General features: G+C 34.6%; 3 protein-coding genes across 5 annotated transcripts; all 3 read right to left on the reverse strand.

Annotated features, from left to right (window-relative positions):
• Positions 1-605: 605 nt before the first annotated feature.
• LOC125831005 (oleosin-like) lies at positions 606-1,085 on the reverse strand. The gene has a single exon (XM_049510199.1). It carries the CDS (start codon positions 1,083-1,085, stop codon positions 606-608), a length of 480 nt encoding a protein of 159 aa, XP_049366156.1.
• Positions 1,086-2,848: 1,763 nt separating this feature from the next.
• LOC125830995 (uncharacterized) lies at positions 2,849-6,483 on the reverse strand. The gene is made up of 4 exons (XM_049510195.1): positions 6,236-6,483; positions 6,018-6,139; positions 4,721-4,891; positions 2,849-3,050 (listed from the first exon to the last, which is right to left on the reverse strand). The coding sequence occupies exons 1-4, from the start codon at positions 6,455-6,457 to the stop codon at positions 2,936-2,938; spliced, it is 630 nt and encodes a 209-aa protein (XP_049366152.1). The 5' UTR covers positions 6,458-6,483; the 3' UTR covers positions 2,849-2,935.
• Positions 6,484-7,642: 1,159 nt separating this feature from the next.
• Positions 7,643-16,570, reverse strand: LOC125830850 (protein decapping 5-like). Of its 3 annotated transcripts, none has more exons than XM_049510036.1 (13): positions 16,461-16,570; positions 16,190-16,356; positions 14,185-14,285; positions 12,168-12,239; positions 11,190-12,086; positions 10,256-10,315; positions 10,101-10,163; positions 9,889-9,954; positions 9,689-9,748; positions 9,249-9,410; positions 8,184-8,384; positions 7,986-8,090; positions 7,643-7,910 (listed from the first exon to the last, which is right to left on the reverse strand). In XM_049510036.1, the coding sequence occupies exons 2-13, from the start codon at positions 16,323-16,325 to the stop codon at positions 7,761-7,763; spliced, it is 2,073 nt and encodes a 690-aa protein (XP_049365993.1). In that variant the 5' UTR covers positions 16,326-16,356; positions 16,461-16,570; the 3' UTR covers positions 7,643-7,760. The 3 variants fall into 3 exon arrangements, with proteins under 3 accessions (XP_049365993.1, XP_049365988.1, XP_049366001.1); XM_049510031.1 differs by having other exon boundaries at positions 16,190-16,348; positions 16,461-16,554; XM_049510044.1 differs by lacking the exon at positions 16,461-16,570 and having other exon boundaries at positions 16,190-16,454.
• Between the last annotated feature and the right edge of the window lie 4,091 nt (positions 16,571-20,661).

Below are 20,661 nucleotides of genomic sequence, written 5' to 3' on the forward strand. Positions count from 1 at the left end.
ATCCGGTCAACACTGTATTTAGATTACATGTTTACTCCCTCAAAGAGACTTTAAATTAGTAAATTTAATTTTCTATAATAGATAACTAATTTCCCTTTAGTTTAATTTAAATTATTGTCTTTATAATTGGTATTTATGCACTTGTTGACATGCATTTAATACTATATTTTTCTATTTCCTGTAGTGCTTTGATATCCTCAATATATTATAGAAGTATCTATTGGAGTATTATTTTCATTATTATTTTTTGTCACATTACAAACAAGTTACTTATTCAATTTAACAACTCAAAATTCCACAAAACTACAAAAAGTCATATAATAAGGTTAAAATCTAACAAAGATCAATATATAATTAATTCCTACAAAATATCATACCAAGGAAAATGAAAACGTTACAATAATTTGATCGCGACTTTAAAAAAAAAAGGACAATGTTACATTCCAATTAAACAGCAAAAGCCCAACGACAACAACAAAAAATTAAAAAGAAGAGGTGAATGCGACAATTAACTCAGGTGTGAATGGAAAATCTCGTAGTTTAGTTGGTTAACTATTTGAATCTTCGATTTCTCACCTCGTAATTTCCACCTGTTTTTCCCAAAATTAAGCACCGGGAGCTGTATCCTTCATGACTTTATAATACTGAAGGTATCCACCAAATCCTCTAGCGTAATCCTTCACATCGGCGGTATCATCATAATCGTCTACCATTGATCTCCTGGTGCTGAAGTAGTTGTACACCCAAGTTACAGCGCCCAATGCTACCGCGCCGAATCCGCAGAGGGATAAAAATCCAACAGCGGCGATGAAGAGTGGGATCCAAATAGGACTAGTGATGAGGATCAATGGAGTGAAGAAAATTAACCCAAGGATTATGGTCGTTATAGTGATGCCAGTGAGGAGGAGCAAAATTCCTCCGGAGATAACAAGGGTTAAAAAACCCATGAGTTGATGAGAGGAATTAGGGATGTGAGGTTGTAGCAATTTGTGGAGGAATGAGGGAACGTATGTGGTGCGAATTGGCCTTAGAGGTAGTCTAGTTTGAGTATTATTGAAGAAATAATTGGGTGGCCGAGCAGCCATTGTTGCAGCCACGGAGGAGGAAAGTGGAGTGAATGTGTTTAAGTTAATTTTGAGGGGAAAATTAGAGAGTAATTAAAGATGGAGTTAAATGACACGTGTAAGGAGATTGTTTAATTTTCTGCATGTAACATGCATGGACACACGTGTCCCTAGAAAAAGATGAAAGAGGTTTTGCAGTTTATTATAGCCGAATGCGGAACCACTGTTAACAGTTTGGGGATTCTAATTTTTCTCTTTTTCTTATTATTAAGTTGTTAATCAGTTTTGTTAAGGGTTCACAAGTTATAATAAATACAAATATAAGATCTACAAAAAAGCTATTGAATTCGTTTGAAATCACGAATCCTACCAAGCTCCGTCCCTAAATATACCAAATAATCAAATATGAATCGTCCGACTCGACTAAATCAGTTTGGACGAATTACTAGTGACAATTGACATGTATATACTAGATTCTAGAACAAATAATAAGGTCACCAACAATTTTACCAACAAATAAGAGTTGGATGAATTAAATTTAGCTCATCTTAATTCAATTTATCTCAGCCTAAGTATAAATACTAGACAGGCCAGTAATGAGTTAGTATTTATTTACTCAATTTCATTTTAATTGTTCAAGTTCAACCTAACTTACCTATTTAACTCCCTTACATAATATTTCCTCCGTTTCACAAAGAATAACTTAGTTTGACTTGACATGAAATTAAGAAAATAAAAAAGACTTTTGAATCTTGTGGTCCTAAATTAAAATTATATCAAATGTACAAAATTGTCCTTTAATCTTGTGGCCCTAAATTAAAGTTATGTCAAATGTACAAAATTGTCCTTTAATCTTGTTGCCTTAAACATGCCACGTGAAAACCTGAAATTAAAATGTTATCAAAAAAAGAAAGACGTCATTCTTTTTAAAACAGACTAAAAAAAAAATGAAGTCATTTTTTTTAAAATGAAGGAAATACTTAGATATTGTTGGTGAGTAATTAACTTTCTTTCTTATTTGAATTACTATTACTCGTATCGATGACAACTAATAACACACTTTCTATTTTATTTTATATTATGATATTTGATTATATTCAATTTGTGATTTACTTCCTTTTGAAAAAAAAAAAACTAATAATACTTGTATCTAACATATTGCAGAATTTATGGAGTGAAATAGACTTCCGTTGAACACAAACTTATTGTATAGTGTCAGTGGCAAGTTGAATATCTTTTTACTGAAAAATTATACTCTCTTCGTCCATTTTTAATTGTCATAATTTATTTTTTTAGAATTAAATTATAAGAACTTTGACTGACATTTTAAGATATATTTTATCATCATTTTAATATGCAAAAAAATGTAATTTATGGTACTTTTCGCATAGTTTTTAAATATCTAAACTTTTTATTTAAAATATCAAATTAATTTAATCTTATTTAACTTTGAAAATCAGTCAAATTGACTTTCGAAAAGCGCAACATGACAATTAAAAGTATTAAATATATAAAAATTTATACAAAATATATATATAAAAAATTATTTTTCTTATGTCCATATTAAAATTGAATAATCATTAACTAAATTTGTAGATGTGCCCCTTGCATAGTATAATAGTAAGGGAAATATCATAAGTTATTGATCAAACTCAAAAGCTTAGACAACTGCTCTCATTGAGCTAATGACCTGGGAAAATTAAATGATACCCCAAACTAACATTCGTTTCTTGAATTTTGTATAACATTTTCACTCTTTTTGCTTAATGCATGTTGTGTGGTGTCAAACATAAAAGGTAGAATCATTTTTGTCATCGCATAATACAATATGAGAAAATGCACATATATATTCCCTCATCGAAATGACAAAATTATTCAGAATTTATTAGTTTCTTCTTGACCATCGATCTTCTTGATCTCCAAATGATAGAATGACGATCTGGACAAATATGGTATGGAATTTTTGGTGGAATGACTTCTGGAAAACTGCATATGTATCCCACAATTCAATAATCAGTTTTTTTTTTTTTTGGTAACTCGTGCACATATGAGAAGAAATCACCTAATATTTCTATCTAGGATGAGACGACTAAACTCTACTTTTGGTGCCACAAGAAAATTAAAAATGATTCAAGTAGAAATGACAAATTTCCATGTTTTTCTAGTTATATATATCTTTTGCCTGAATTGACTGGTGACAAACTCAGTCCTTTCTTGATCCCTTTTGCCTGAAATGAAAATCCTATCTTTTCACTACTTCTCTGTAGAGCTGTAAATATGAACTGATCCACTTCATCCGGGTTAACTCATACAGACTTTAAAATTTAACGGATTACGTTGAGCTAGCCTATTTTTTGTGTGGGCCAGAAAATAGTTGGCCCATCCCACAAGTACGTGGGCTACGAGCTTTGTCGGGCCAGTCCTTTTTTCTTAAAAGTATATTTTTTATAATTTTTTAAAATTAATTATAATTTAAAAATATTATCATAAATATCGACAAGAAAATGTTATATGGTGTTAGTGTTACTACTTATTAATTAAATACACAAATAAAATTATCTTTATAATATTTATTAAGCTTGATTTCAAGTAAAAGCATAAATAAATAGCTAAATAGAAATATTAAACTAATTATTTTCCAATGATTATAATAAAACACAAAAACTATGACAATATTCCATAGACTATGACCTATGTAGTAATTCCCTAGAAATTTTAGGAAATTGTTTTATGTAGTACATGTTTTATAAACATAATTTGTATTTAAATTGTAATATTTCAATCTTTAAACAGATTTTGAGTTTAGACTTTTATTATTTTTAATACTCTATTTTATTTTTATTTGGCCCATGGGCTGATCCTATTTATATTTCTCAAGCCCCACAAATCGGCAGACTTATTTAGACCGGGATAAAAAGCCCTTTTCTTAAATGGGCTCCAAAAATCACAATCCAACCCTATCAAATCACGGGTTAAACCAGACCAGCCCAACGGACCTAGCCCATATTCACGACTCTACTTCTCTATACAACTGCATATCCTTATTCAATTGGATTTAAGTTGTAATATAAAATCTTTTAAAAAAATAATCATTCAACTACTATCATTTTTAGAATTTAACTTATATACATGGACAGTGTACATAAATTTTCCATTATCATGACGTTTTTACCTTTTGTGTCGTATTTTAGAGATAATAAATTTCACATTTTATAAAGGATTATTATTAATAGATACACTTTGAATTCTCAGAAGGTCACTCAATTTATAGTTATTATCTCAGAAAGTCACCTATTTTTTCTTGATTCCAATTTTTTTTCAACAAAGAAGTAACTTTTGAGATATTAACTATTAATTGAGTAACAATATGAGAAATCAACTCGTTATAACTCTAGTTACCTTAAAACTCTAAGTCAGTTTGGTAAAATGGCATTTCATTTATTAGAGAATTTTCTAGCTTAAACCACAGCTACAAACAAGATATTCTGCATATATTATCCCCTGCTAGAGGAAATTAAAGTAGAGAAATTAGAGTACCATTTAAAAAATTGTCTGGACTACAAATTATATATTTAGTACATGGAGCAGGTAAGTGTCAATAAAAAAATCAATAATATTATCAGATGCTTCGTATTATGAAATAATCATATTGTTACCTCAGTGCGTTAATTTCAATTTGTGAGAAGTCCATGTTTGTTGAACTATCTTGGAAACAAATGGTCCTTGTCTTTGTCCTTGTGCCTGTGGTCATCAGTGGGGTTGGTTGCTTGATGGCTAATACTTTACAATTCAAATTGCTAGCAATGTGGTTGTGGGACATGGCCAACCTAAATAAAAGGAATACTTATTTTAGTTCCACCATACATGCATGATAAAGTTTTGTCAGGAGAAGCTTTTGAGGTTGAGTTAGATCAATATTCATTTTATTTTTTAAATGATCATGATATTGAGGCAGATTCATCTCAATTCATAGTTTACTCGATACCCTATGTTATATTATTCACACTTCAATTGCAGGACTGGGCATGTGCGAGTATTGAGATTGTCTTTCATTGGTTTTGAAATGAGAATTTGGTCGCTCCTTATATAATCTTGGACAATCGTTACTTTTTTACCTAACTTTTAGGATTGAGTAGATCAAAAATTTGTTTTTACCGCTCTTTTTCAATGCGTGAATGGTGTAATTTGGGGTACAGCAGAGTTGGTTAGCCAACCTAGTTGATATCAGCCTTGATGGAATATAACCCTTAATTTCCTAAAGGGGAAAAATGAAAAATATACTTTCGAACTATCGTAAATCGTATGCAAATATCCTTTATCATACTTTTGGGACATTGGTGCCTCTGCCGGTCCAAAAACTATAGCATATATACCCTTTATACAAACGGACATACACGTGTCATAATCTTATCCGCTGACCTGACATTTATTAAATATCGGATCGACGGATAAGATTATGACATGTGTCCCTTTTTAGTCTTCCGTTAGAGTGAATGACATATATACTCTAATTTTTAGACGGCAGGAGCATCAATGTCCCAAAAGTATCACAGAGGATATCTACGTATCATTTACAATAATTCGAGATATATCTATCCTTTTTCCCTTCCTAATATGTAATGTATATTCCATCAACCAACCTAGTTGATATTGGCCTTGATGTTGCCATGGTAGTAAAGAAATGAATATTCGATTTAACTCAACCACAAAAGCTTTTTTTATCTAGAATTGTTACTCCGTATCGCACGAACTTCTTAACCTTTCTCAATTGTACAGTGGATCGATTCAATTCACAAAACCTTTACTTAAATCATATTTATCAACTACTGACACAGAAGATTTGCAAAAGTAAAAGCAGATGAAGAATAATAGTACCATCTTTGTTAGTTAAAAAAACAAAACAGGGGACTGCTACTTGTAACTAAAAAGAAAAGAGGGGGGTGTGAAAATCACCTGTAAAGAAAACTCTGTTCATGAAGTCCAGCAACAAGAGTAGAAGCCCCAATTTCTCTAACCATAGCACCAATCTTTCCACCATCTTGATCCCCTTGTGTCACCACAATCTCTGTCTTCGTCTGTAACACAACCCTTCTATCATATACTCCATCAGTAACATACAAATTAAACTAATACAAACTCAAATAAAAATAGAAATTAAAGTAGTAGCATACATTGAAAAAATTGTTGCATATGTCTTGAAAAGAAAGAGCCAATTGGAAACCTTGGAGGCGTAAAAGCCTGAGTTTCTTCTTGCTCTTGGATCTTGTGATAGAGAATATGTGGAGAAGAGTAATTATATCTCCGTATCTCAACAGATTCTGAAGAGTCCACTGAAGTGCAGTTCTTGCTATCTCCACATCTTCCACTACTACCACAATTTTCCTTACATCCATGTCTATAGCCTCTTAGCTAGCAATTCGTTTAATTCCTCTGTTTTCTTCGATTAAAATTGAGCTTCGTATCAACTTTTAGGTCCTTGGTGAGCTACAGAGTTTTGACTACTCTCTCTAGATGATTGCAAAATGGAGAGTAGTTACATAGGAAGGAAACAGGGACCGAGTCTTTCTGCTTACAAATGGAGAAGGAAGTTTATATCAATTTATGACGTGTGATACAAGGGGCCCAATCTTTCCCTTAAATTAATGGTTAAAAGAATATGATAATTAATTTTGGCAAATTTTTAGATAGTACTCATAAAATTTCCAATAGTTCTAATTTGGTAAAATTTGCGTGTCTAATATTGGTTCTCAATTCTTAAAATATCAGAAATGTTCCTATAGGAGGTCAAGTTGAAGCAATCAATTTGCACACGTTATGATTAGCTGTATGAGTCATCCTTTTTCAACTTTGCCCTATTCACACATATTTTGTTCCACACACATAATGCTATTTGAGGGGACAGGGAGAAGGGGGAGAAACTTGGGTAATAATGCGAGGAAGCGTCATCACGCATTCACTTTCGCCCTTTTCAATACTGGAGTGACGACAGGAGACGGCAATGTGATCACACAATCCTACGTTTATGTTTGTCATTTTTTTGCAACTTTTATTATTCTTTCTTTCTTGGTTTATGCCCCGCGTCCGCTTATGACTTATATTGTAGTGAACACTCACTTTGAGGAGTTAGTAAGACTGACCAAGGATCTACAATTCATTCCTTTCTTCTAAACTTTTATACAAAAAAGAGGTGGGGGCTTCTTTTTGCTCTATGTGAAGGAGAAGCTAATAGAACTCACCAGAGGGTAGAAGAATACAACCATGGGTATAAGGTGAAAGTTTGTTTATGTTAGGAAGCTGAAGGGGAAATGTATAGGCGCTGACCATACAGAATACTACTGCAGGTTAAATCTAGCTTGCCACACAATTAAAAACATGACACTGCAAAATGTTTTCATGTCGATAATTTGTTATTCACAAAACTTCATCAAAGATTTTATTCAAGGAAGCTAAACTTACTACTTGTTTCTCCTAGTACAGCAAAGGTGCTTATGTATCAGGGTTATCAGCTGACTGATTACATACTCTTACAATAACAGGACTCCAAGTCCTACCCACAGCTCATCTTTATTATATATATATAACTAACCATAATGCCAAGTTAAACCTGACTAGAAGTTTACTATGACTAAATACTAGATAATGCCGGGTGATGTCTACTTCCTGAACACCATTCACAGGTACACATACAAGCTCTTTTCAAGTGACACGACCCCAAACAGTTCTTCCTTGGCCACGGCCACCACGTGCATTGTCGTATCCTCTTCCACGGTAGGATTGTTGAAATCCCCCTGACATGCGAGCTCCCTGACCACGACCCCGTTGGTTTTTCTGAATCTCACCAAATGTCTAGAAAACACATAAAGAAGTCTCGTCAGAAATAAAATTAAAGAGAAATTCTAAAGCAAAGATTTTTAAGATTACCTCGACATCTTTTTTCCTTTGTTCGGAGAACTTCACTTTCCCAGATTCACGATCAAGTGCATGGCAAGAAAGAGAATCAAAGAAGTCCTCCTTACAATAGACAGGCTGTAGAACAAAACGTTATCAACAGCAAATTGAGGAATACATGGAGAAAATAATGAGTAAGGCAAATATAAATTTTTTCCACCTGCAGCTTACCTTGTTATCATGTTTTGCACTTCCATCCCCTGTTGCATCCTCTACATCACTTTCATCCATCTCTTTCTCATCCCCGACTCCTTCATCTGATTCAGCTTTGTTACTTCTGCCTAGAAAATCCCATACCTCTTTCTTATTGAATTTTTCGTTCATTGCCTCAAAATCGAAATCCTCGGAGAATCTTTTAGCCACTAGGGGATACTGGAATAAAAAAAAAGGTATGCTCTGAGTACAAAGAATTGTGTTAGTTAACACTTAACAAACAGACAAGTAGTTTTATCTTTGATATTTGAGAGGATATGTTTCCATCAGAAGCAGGTCACTCTTTCTATTTCCCAATGATTCAGAAGGGGAAGGCAAAGTTTGCCAAGTTATTAGTGTATCAAAATGGGATAGAAAGAGAAAATGTCAAGAGGCATGCATTCCTTGCAGCTTGTTCAAATCCAGCCAACACAATTATCATCATTCAACACTCCCCAAACTATGTAATACTGGAAACAAGCTAAGGCATATTTATGGGACATTTATGGAAAGGCAAATTTATTACAACATCTTGAAGACTTATAAATTGTAATTCTCAGAGATTTTGCATCCAAGCTAAGGCATATTTTTGGGACATTAATTTAATTGAGGATATTTAGCTATTTCCATTTTTTTCTAAAAAAAAACAAAAAAACATCAAAACACATTAATTGCAATTCCAAGTTTCATGTGTCTAAACTACGCATTGGCTATTACTCATCAGATGACAAGAAAAATCATCTCAGGAGGTGATGCAAGCTTTACCGTGATAAAAGAACTAGGAGGGCTATAACAAAGGCATATTTGACAATAGTGACCTCCACAGTAAGTTAATGGTGAAGGCAATTTCGGAAAAATGAGAAGTAGGTAGAATTTTGCAAATACACCAAACAAACACAATCCAAGAATCACAACAAGACTTCAATGCCTCGATGTAACTGAACTAATATACTGAGAAGGAAATACAGCTACAAAGAATTGACAAGGATGTCATATGTCCACACAAGAATTTCAAAGAGATCCAAGTGCTAAAAGAATAGTTACCTTAGCTCCACGTCCCCGAAAATGACTTCCTGTGTTGCAATGATTGTGTTGAGGAACACCATCCCGAAATTGAATTCCTGTGTTGCGATGATTGTGTTGAGGAACACTATCACGAAATTGGATTCCTGTGTTGCGATGATTGTGTTGAGGAACACCATTTGGCTGCAACGATGTGGAAAATAAGTTAAAGAATGTGGTAGGCCATAATAAGAAGAATACAAGTACTCAAGTAGATAGTTTACAGAATCAAAGGACAAACCAAAATTTGGCAGTCATCAGAAGAAAGGGAGAATGAACTACTAGTGGAAAGTCTTTGCAATACTGAATTTATCAGAGAAAAGACCAATTCCAAAAAGAAACATAGAAAAAGCATGAAAATTACTTTAGAATATAAGCACGAAAAGATTAAAAAGCAACGGAAAACTAGCCAGCTGGATTACCACTTTTCCTCTGCCCATGCCCATATTACTCTGACGAGAATGTAGAGCAGCTCCAATAACCTGAAAGGTCAAGAAAAGTGGAAATCACTTCCTTGCCTACTGGTTAACGGTAAGATATGACATAGTTCAATACTTAATTTAGCCAAAATACATATAAAGAAAAAAATAATGGATCACATGCTCTAATTAATTAGAGTTACCCCATTTCCTCTTCCTGATGCATGTTTCCTGTAACTTTGTTGTGCATAAACAAGACCTCCATTTGGCTGAAACAAATTATAAGGAGCAAAAGGGCATATGTCAGAATGCATACAGAATAGAAACTTCTCTTTTTCGGCTTAGGGCCTTGAGGAGGCAAGGGAACAAAAGTAAGGAGTTTGCCCTAGGCACACAAATAAGTCAATTAGATTACCGCATTTCCTCTGTGTGCAGGGCCTCTACTGTTGTGATGAGTGGATGAAGTAACTTGGTGTGCCTGAATGAACATAAAACAACCCATAAGGTAAACAACAACACCATTGAAGGCTCAAATGAGAATAAAAACTACCAAGTAATGCTGAAAATTACCCCATCTCTTCCCTGAGCATAGTAACTTCTATTGTGATGAGATGATGTAGATCCACGTAACTAGAAAGAAAGAAAGGATGGTGTCAGCACGAAAAGCATACATGAATCTCCAAGTTATTGTATCAAATACAAAATTCATGAAATTCAGCAGTACACAACAAGTGAGAAACTGGAATACATAACGTTGCAAACATAAAAAGAAGATGGAGGAAATTATGCAATCAATAACATAACAATTATATTTAAGTACATAACAGAATTCGTTCGTAATCCCTCTTCCCAATTCATATAGCACACTTCCCAGAGAATCCCCATTTCTATATTTAGAAACAATTCATCTTTAAAATTCTCACTTTACATTTAATGAGATGATTTATATCCACATAAATGTACAAGGCTTGTTTTAGACCACAAGTTTCAAAAATCTTCTTTCTTTCTTAAAAGTCCGTGCAGAGTAAAACAGTGCTACATAAATTGGACCGAGGGAGTAAATAGGGAACATAAAGTCGGTTTACGATGATATTCATGTGCATTTATTAAAGGGTTAGAGCAAAAGTATTTTAAATTGGTAAATGTGAGTAATCCTGGCAAGAATATGATTAACAATATGATTCACAGAGTGTTGGTGGATTCGGTTAAGGGTCTCTTTAATATATTTTCTCTAATGCCATTTAAAAGTAACTGCAACAATGCCAAGCTGGTTACTTCTGCACAGTCTAAAGAATTTAATTACTACTCAATAACAACAAACAAAGTGTAATCACGCACACAAACATCAAAAAATATAAAAGGAAAGATATCATCAAAACACAGCAACAGTAGGTTCCTAATTTAACATCTAAGCTAAAATATCAGTTGTTTACCATTAATGGACACATCACAATATATGAGAGAAGGAATGGAGGAGAGAATGAGGGAGAGCAAGCTTCCATACTATTTTAGTTGGTGATTTTGGTAATGACTCCCGGGTTTCCTCAATACTCCCTGATGGCAGAGGTTCTGATACTGATGCTTGACCAGTGTATACATCAAAGTTTGGATTTTGCATTGACCGAGATGATGAGGAATCCTCCACTCCTGACTGTACCTCTGGTGTCAAGAGGTATAGTCTTGACAGATTGCTGAGAGATGCACCTTTTGTGTCTACAATAGATGACACAGTTTGCGAAAATGTTGGAAAAGAACCGGAAGTGCTAATGACGGAACTTGGTTCTTTCCTCACTGGAGCCAGATTAGCATTGGCATTAAGTTCCGCTTCCAGAGAAGACACAGTTCTTGGGCAAGAATCCACTGCTACAGTTGAAAGAGTACGCAATGCATCATTTGGCATTGGAATAGATAACAAATTAAAAGCCGGTTTAGCAGGCTGCCTGGGATTGGATTGCCCAGATGGAGACGGCACGGCAGGAAGTAAATTAGGGGAAGTAGTACTAATAGGCATCAGCAATGGGTGATGTTGTGCAGCCAAACTAGATCCTCCGGCTAATGCATTCACATTTTGGTGTTGCGCTTGCTGCTGAATGGGAAGGGATGCAACCAAACTTTGTGGTGGCGGAGGAAAACGTTGCTGTTGATAATGAGATACTCCTCCTGAGGACCCAACTAATCCTGGCCAATAATTAGGCACAGCAGGCCCACTGATATTTACAGGTGGAGGAGGAAGTGATGAGCCCCAAAGGTTAGAACTTGGTAGCAACGGATTTGGGGGGAGATTCAATAAGAAAGGTGCAACAGGGAGCATGGACGGTGCACTGGTACTAACATCTGCTACTTGTGCAGCACCAGGAGATGTCATGCCAATGGTTGGTGGTGTTGGATTAGGAAAATGAGTCTGAATAATTAACATTCACAAAGTTGGTTAAATTTATATGATGCAACAAAAGGATAATCTACCATATTAAAATCAACATACCTGTATTATGGCAGGATCATCAGGAACAACTGCTGTACTTTGAGGGGATGGTGAAGATATAACCTGCAGATCCTGTGAGACAAAGGAAAAGAAAAGGAGATAATTCAGAACGAGTCTATATTTACAACAGAAACAAAACCCTCAGATGAATGGGTCTAACATTATTTCAGCTGTACTTCATCAGACATACACTATACAACATTACAGGAGAAGTCAAATGTAAGACCACTTCTCCAACTGAAAAGAGCAATTCCCCTTTTCCCTCCGGCCTCCACATGGCTTCTTTCTTGTTACAAGCCATAAAATTGATATTGCTTCAATTAAGGCACCAGGATCCATCTAAACATTCTTAGAATTTTGATGCCAACCCTTTAATACCACTCTCTAAACCACTGGATCTGACAAACTAGAAGAGTTCTACATTGTCTAGTATATTGAAGCTTTAAGGGAAACATAAGTTACCCTGTCGCTTAAGCCTTAAACCTAAAAAGGAAAGAGATGTTGGGAACCTCATATGTCTCATTTTTTTTAAAGAAAGGTACAGAATCTACTGATGAGCATCCACGGATGCAAAATAGTAGAAAAGAAATTAACTCCTGTCCCTAAGCAGTGGCATTTAAACTCCTAAATAAAAATTCAACAAGCTAACAAAATCTATAAACTATCGTGCCAACTTTTCCAATTAGAGGAAATAATAACTGCTGCAGTGTGAGCTTAGCAGTAAGTAAAAGTAATCTTACGTGGTCAGAAAATACTTTATGGGTATTGGCATTCACTTTGAGGTCTCTTTTCAGAGGAAAAAAAAAAACTAAAAACATACCTTGTACATACGAGGATAACAGTAGAACTAATATGTTTTTAGCAGTGAGTTACCTTATCAAAAAAAATATGTTTTTAGAAGTGGCAGACTCTTATCAAATTAGCCAGCTAGTCTTGAACATAGGCTGAACGAGAAGCTACTGGGACTGGGCATCCTCTCTTACACTATTTAGTCTGTCGGGATAAGAATTCTCACTATTGAATCTATCAATCCAGCCTCATCTTACCCCATGGTCATAGAGGTTTTTAGCAACTAGAAACAGTTGGACGCGAAGATACAAGTAGATCAGCATGTTTAGTAGTTATTGACTATTATCACATGCACTCTAATGATTAACCTCCAAATTGATTCTGAAAGAGTACAGTTTTAAAAAGGTAACAGGAACGACCATGTAAGACACTAATCAAGAAATAATTCAACTACCCTTGCATGGTCGCTATGTGTAGGTGTCGTGAAGATGCAAGCAAAGTCTGTGTGTTACGTAGTTATTGACTATTATCACATGCACTCTAATGATAAACTGCCAAGTTGACTCTGGAGGAGTACAATTTTAAAAAAAGGTAACAGGAACGATCATGTAAGACACTGAACAAGAAATAATTCAACTACTCTTGCATGGTAGGTGGTAGCTATCTGTAGGTGTCAGGAAAAGGTCAATATGAACTATGAAGAAAACAAAAATGACAGAATGAAAAGTTGGTTTTTGTCTTACTGTGAGCTGCTGTTACTTTGGCATATGATTTCTATCGTCAATGGACACTCCTCACGAAAGCATGCATGAGATGATGTACTTCTTCCACAAAAGTAGAAGGATAGGAGACATGGAAGAAGAATGAAGATGAAATAGTCATCTTCAATTATTAATACACTAAAACCAAGATCCTAGTTGCTTAACGCCTTAACCAAACTTCAAAAAGCATCTGAAGAGCTGGATGGAAAAAACTAGAGTACTAGCTTTTGACCGTATTCGCAAAGACAGACAGTCTAAAGCAATCGGAATTACATAAAAGGTACAGCGGCAAAATTTGTTGGAATAGACAAAGCAATATTTCTGCATCTCCGCTGCCCCTCTAAAGGACCCTGACCACTTGGTAACTGATGGCGATCAGTTTCTTGAAGTTTTAATTACAATAATCCAGTTCCGATAAAATTACCAAGCACACAAAGTAAGCAGGTAAAGACAGAAGTAGATCTCACCTTTATATCACTACCACGGAAGAAAATGTACTCGTATATTTTGTCACTAGGAGATATCTGAGGTCCATCCTTCTTTCGTCCTTCTGACCCATAAGATTTCACTGGACCACAAACAGATGACTCAGGTGTCACTAAATGTACACGTTAAGAAGCTAAGAGTTCAAGACGAAACAAGTAAACTATACCGCCAAACATCTAAACATTATTATTAATTTAGCCAAACAACTCAATAATACAAAAAGGTAATAAGAGAAGGGAAAGCCATAAACTTCAGGAACTGGAAAAGTCCATCACATTTGTTATGACACGAGGAGACACTAACCACAAGATTCTCTAGTTTATCCATGTTAAAAAGGGAAGAGCTTAATCTTAAAATACATGTTAGAGAAGTAAATTATCTCTTTGAAATTTTTTTCTTAAAATTCAAATCGGACCTTTGTTATTATTATTTTTTTGATAAAATACATTCAAGTCTAGCCTTTATTTTTTATAAAAAAATACTTTTGATAACTGTGGTGTCCAGAACAACATCCATGCGCCTCGGCTAATTCCACAGGATACCTCCCACCTCCCATCAGGGTAATTCTGTCCACTAAGGCTAAGAAAAATGAGAAGAAAACACTTAGTGTTTTTGTCTCTATTGGTATTTGAACCTAAGGCATCATGGTTCTTAACCCACTTCATTGACCACGATGCCACACCTTGGTTGCAATTCAATTCTAGCCTTTATATCAACGGGAAGGTTACTGGACTCAAATACGTTTCCTTCTGCGCACTTACTCAAGAGACCAGCTATATTACAATAATAAAAATTTACGAGGATTCAGCATCTACTTACTATATTAGGGCACCAAAAATAGGATGTACGATTCAACAAGACAACAACACACCTAGACATCAATTCTTGCAACAAATCTATCATTTTTATAAACCATTTCCTCACATGTGGCATGTGCATGCATGGATCACTCAGAACTTCAGGGTGAACAAAAAAAATAAGAATTCTCAGATGGTTACACAAGTGACCCTCAGCTGTTCATATTTTCCATTCAAAGCGGAGCTACCAACTGGCCCGCTTTAAGTTAAAAAATTCTTTTCTTTTTTTTTTGGATAAATCAAAAGAGACCATTTATTATTTCACCAAGATGGCACCATAAAATCCTTTGCACATCAAAATCCTTACACAATCAGTACAACAAAACCACCTTTTAGCAGCAATAAATATATACATTTACAAAGAGTATTAAAGCCTTTATCGGCATTAGTTAATTGTCATTAGATCCAATGTCGCTAAAGGCTTTAGGGACATATACAAAGAGTGTTAATTGCCGCTAAAAGTACATATTTAGTGGCAATTAAGCTATTGCCGTTAGTTGATTGCCGCTAAAGATCATTTTTGATTTAGTGAATCACAAACCAAAAAACAAAAGGATGCATGTTTTTTCTGTGTTATATTCATGAATTAAACTTTAACCAGCATCGACCTAAACAAGAAATCAATGGATGACACACACCAAAAACAGCATTACAAAAGATCAAAAGAAAAGGAACAACAACAGCAACAACCACATTTATGCATCAGTTCCCAGCAAGTTAAGGCAGAAAACAAATGAAACACATCTTCTAACTTTCCTTGTGCTCACTTTCTCCTTTGTCTTCATCTTCCTCCCAAACACATTTTTTTTTCCTTTTCAAATTTATTAACCCTAACACATTCTTTCAAAAACTCCTTCGAACAGATCTATATCTATTTCGCCTTTCAAGTATTAAACTCCAAACATAACAAATTAATAACAACATAAATAAGCATGATCACACTGTATAATTCAATTCTCAGTTAATACAACATGCAAACGGTTCCTTTTTCTTTGCTTCGTTCATCTACAACTCAGATAACACAAACAGGCACACACCAAAACTCTTACACATTCACAAACTAACAATTACAACATAATAATAAAATAAAAAAAAAAAAATAGAACAGAGTGTGAGTGAGTGTGTATACCGTTACGAAGACCAATTGTTGATTCAGCAGCATCAAGATGGAATAGAAATCCTTCATAGCGTATATCAGACTTTGTGATCAAGCAAATAAGACTCCCAATGTAGGAGTCGGCTGCCTTAGAGGCCGCCGTTGCCATTGCGGAATCTCTGTGTGTTGAAACTGAAACCCTAATGAATCAGTGAGAATGAATTTATAGTGCGGAGAAACCGAAAAAAAGGAAAAAAAGATAATGTGAAGGAGGAAGAATCCATAAGAAACCGCTTGATGTCACCTGGCAAAGAGTGGAGGTCGGACGCTTCTTCTTCTTTATGCCCAGTGTTGGAAAACAGTAGAGCTAATCACACGAGAATTGTATTTCCTCTTCCCTTTTAATACTTTTTTTCTGCCTTTGTCTTTTTCTTAGGGTATATTAGTATTATTTAGGGATAAAGAGTTTGAAAAATATCTCAATTTTGATCAAATTTGTTGTTGTGATACTAAACTTTCATGACCTATTAGCTCCCTAGACTAGTTAATACCGTATTTTATACATATATATTTACCCATATGGACATAACAATAATGCAAAATTATAAATAGTAATATGTCCACATGGACATAACAATATGTTTAAAATACGGTATTAAATAGTTTAAGGAGGTAATAGTCCTCATGAAAATTTAGTATTACAACAGCAAATCCAACCAAAATTGGGTATTTTTCAAACCCTTATCCCTATTACTTACTATCTTGCTTCGCCTTCTCATTCAATTCTATACCAAAAAATACATTTTCATATTTTATCCTAATATCATATTTCTTAAAAAATCATTCAATTTTATTTTATCATAATATTATTTATTATTTCTTAAAAATTGATTCAATTTTATACTAAAAGTGCATTTTATCATAATATTAATTATTATTTCTTAAAAAATCACTCAATTTTATACTAAAATATATATTTTCATATTTTATCATACCATTAATTATTATTTTCCTAAAAATTCATTCAATTTCATACTAAAAATATATTTTCATTTTTTATTGTAATTTTAATTATTATTTCTTAAAAACGTGCACAGTCCAAATTGAACAAGTAAAAAGTAAGTAGAGAGAGTATAACTAAGAATTTTAGGGAAGTACTAATATTTCATTTTTCACATTGTGTGTGATATCCGTTTTGAAATTTAATTAATCTTGTTACCGTAAGAAATTCTATTTTTGAATATAAAGTACTTCATATTATTCTAATTACCACTTAAGCAAAATAATTGTTCTACAACCTTTGATTATTAGATTCGAAATACTTGAACGCCTAATGTTCTCTTAATGCCAAAAAATAAGACAATTTGGAACTATTGTGATTTTGTTTGCAATAAGTTGCAAAAGTGAAAAGACTTTTAAATTGATTCAATTGGGATCAAGTTATATGTGAATTCTAATATAAAAAAGGATATACTAATAATCATGGAATAATTTGGATTTGTTATTGAATGTTCGGGTTTTTATTATAGAATGCATAAGAGAAAATGATTGAACAATAAAACTAATTTTTTTAGGAACGTGTAAAGTTTAAAATGAATGAATAAAAGTGAACGAAGTAAATATAGTTGTTAACTTGTTATTATATAAATTAATGCTTCTTTTTCTTTTATTTACATTCCTTTTAACTTGATGAACTGCACATATAGTTGGCATATTTTTTAAAATATTAAGAATTTCAATACTCGATCCGTTCTTGTTTAAAAAGAATTGCTCTGCTGTTAAATAATATTATGCTTTTTTTAGCAGCTAAACAATATTTTTGCTTAAGTGGTAACACTTTTTTTTTTGGGAAGTTCATTATATTTACTTGATTATTATGTCTTTCAATATAAAAGAAAAGTTACCTTCCAACGTAAGTAAAAAAACAAAGATGTCGATATGTTGATAATAGAATCTAACTATATAGAGTATCACCAAGAATATAATTGTGGTAGAATGAATATGACCTCTTCGTCATCAATTAAAGGTATTGTCACAGAAGTTGTTGTGACTGTTAAATTAGAAGTTTTCTTATTTTACTTTAGGTCCTCTAAGTATTTACGTATTTTATTCCCGTCTTCCAGTTTAGCCCCTTAAGAATAGTTTGTGGTTATTTGCATTGTAGTCCCTCTTTCTTAGGACAACTGTAGTACTATTCGTTGTCTGTAAGGAGTACTATTAAAACGATGTAATCGCATTCAGAGGGGATATAAGAAATTTATCAAATTCTCTCTTTTCTTTCTCCTCTCTACTTCTCCTTCGCTTTTAGGAATGGTATCAGGAGTCCCTCCTGTTTCAATGGTATCAGAGCCACCTGGCACCTCTACGCCGCCGGCAATGGCTTCATCCACAGCATTTCAAGCCTTACAAGATGACGTTCGAGCTGTCCGAACTCAGTTGGCGGTGTTCGTTGATGATGTTAGCAAACGTTTTGAAACTGTAGAGCTACAACCGTCACAAATTCACACTCACTTCAATGAGATGCGTGAGACGAACAAGAAACTGGAGCTTATTATTTCACATATGGGAGTACAGTCCACCCCTTCTTCACCGACGACTCCACCAACGGATTCGACTCCACTCACAACACCCATCGACACGCAGGATTTTCAGCAACAAGTGGAAACTGGAAAATCACCTATGGTTGGTTCCCATCCATTTTTCAATCAGTCTGTGTTTGAAATAGGCCAGGGTTTTACGTTTCCACCAGCACCTCTTTTCTCAAGCCCTCCTCTATTTCGAAACCCAGCTTATTCTTCAGCCCCCTATCCTTCCCAATTCGATTACTCACTGTCCTTCCACTCCGGAGTCTTCAAACCCTCAGCGAAGTCTCAAACCAAAGATCAATTTTCCTGACTTCGATGGTAACAACCCAATGAGTTGGTTAAGAAAATGTGAGAAGTTTTTTGAGCTATACAACATTTCCGAACAGGAAAAACTCAGTTACGCTTCAGTGCATTTGAGGGATAGGGTAGATATATGGTTTGATAGTTACGTGGTCAACCATCGAGGTAGGATAACATGTCAAAGATTTTGCACTGAGGTCTGTCAGAGGTTTGGTAATATCAGACCTCAAGATATAGTTGACGAGTTCAATAAACTTATGCAAGTGGGAACTATTGATCAGTACCAAGACAGGTTTGAGGAACTAACCAGTTATATGACTATCATCAACCCATTATTGAATGAAACTCATTATGTGGCAAGTTTCATTAGTGGGTTAAAGATCAAATTAAAACCGTTGGTGAAATTAGCAAGTCCTACGACAGTCTTAGATGCTTATGAGGTTGCAAAGTTGTATGAAGAATCATTTAAGGCTCTTCTTCCTTTTGTTTCAGCCAGAACACCTACAAATACTGTCTAGAGGCCTTTAGCCATAACTTATCCCAGAAATGCCCAAGCCAATCCTATTAAACCCCTTGCTGGCCATTCCTATCAGCAGCCTCTGAAACTCACCTATCTAAATCAAAGGCCACAGGGTAGAGATCCACTCAAACCAAATACCTTGCCTTCTAATCTTGAGATTTTGAGAGAACATGGACTTTGTTATAAGTGTAAAGAAAGATACTACCCTGGTCATCAATGTAAACAAAGAACATTGCATGCTATAGAAGGTGAGGCAACGGTAGAGGAAGGTGAACAACCAGACGTCTTTTTGGATGTTCCAGAAACCTTGGAGGAGGAAACAGAAGAACAAACTGGAGTATCATTGAATGCCCTATTAGGATTGAGTTCTGCAAATGGTAAAATACCCACTATCAAGATTGTGGGATATGCCGGAAAGCTGCCAATGATAATCTTAATTGATAGTGGGTCAACCCATTCATTCATTGACCCTCATATTGTGAAGTTACTAAGGCTACCAGTATGCCCCATGAGCAGACCTATGAGGGTGTTAGTTGCCAATGGCCAGTTGATGAGTTTTGAATTTGAATGTCCATCATTTGGATGGAAAATGCAAGATGAACCGTTCAACTTTACACTCAAGTTGATGAAGGTGGGTGGCTGTGATATGATCTTAGGTATGGATTGGATAGATATGGTAGCACCAATCATACTCCATACAAGACCTCACAGTCTGAGTTTCATGACTGCTGAGAGAATGGTTACATTATATGGAATTACAGATGATCCTGAGGAAATTTCAGTGGACACCAAAGCACTTAAGAGGATGCTCCAGTATGGAACTTGTGAAGTAGTGGCTGAATTGGCATGGATACATGAAGAAACGATAAATGAGCAAACAGAGAAACATGTTGAAATCACCAGATTGTTGGAACAACATAAAGAGGTATTTCAGGAACCTAAGGAGCTGCCACCAACAAGAAATTGTGATCATGTGATCAACTTAATTCCAGGAGCTCAACCTTTCAATCTCAGGCCTTTCAGGTACAACTATGACCAGAAAAATACAATTGAGTCTATTATTAGTGACATGCTGAAAGTTGCCACTGTAACACCTAGTC

The sequence above is a fragment of the Solanum verrucosum genome, unplaced genomic scaffold (genome assembly GCF_900185275.1).
Source record: "Solanum verrucosum unplaced genomic scaffold, falcon-dt-bn FXZP01000102.1, whole genome shotgun sequence".
NCBI lineage: Eukaryota > Viridiplantae > Streptophyta > Magnoliopsida > Solanales > Solanaceae > Solanum > Solanum verrucosum.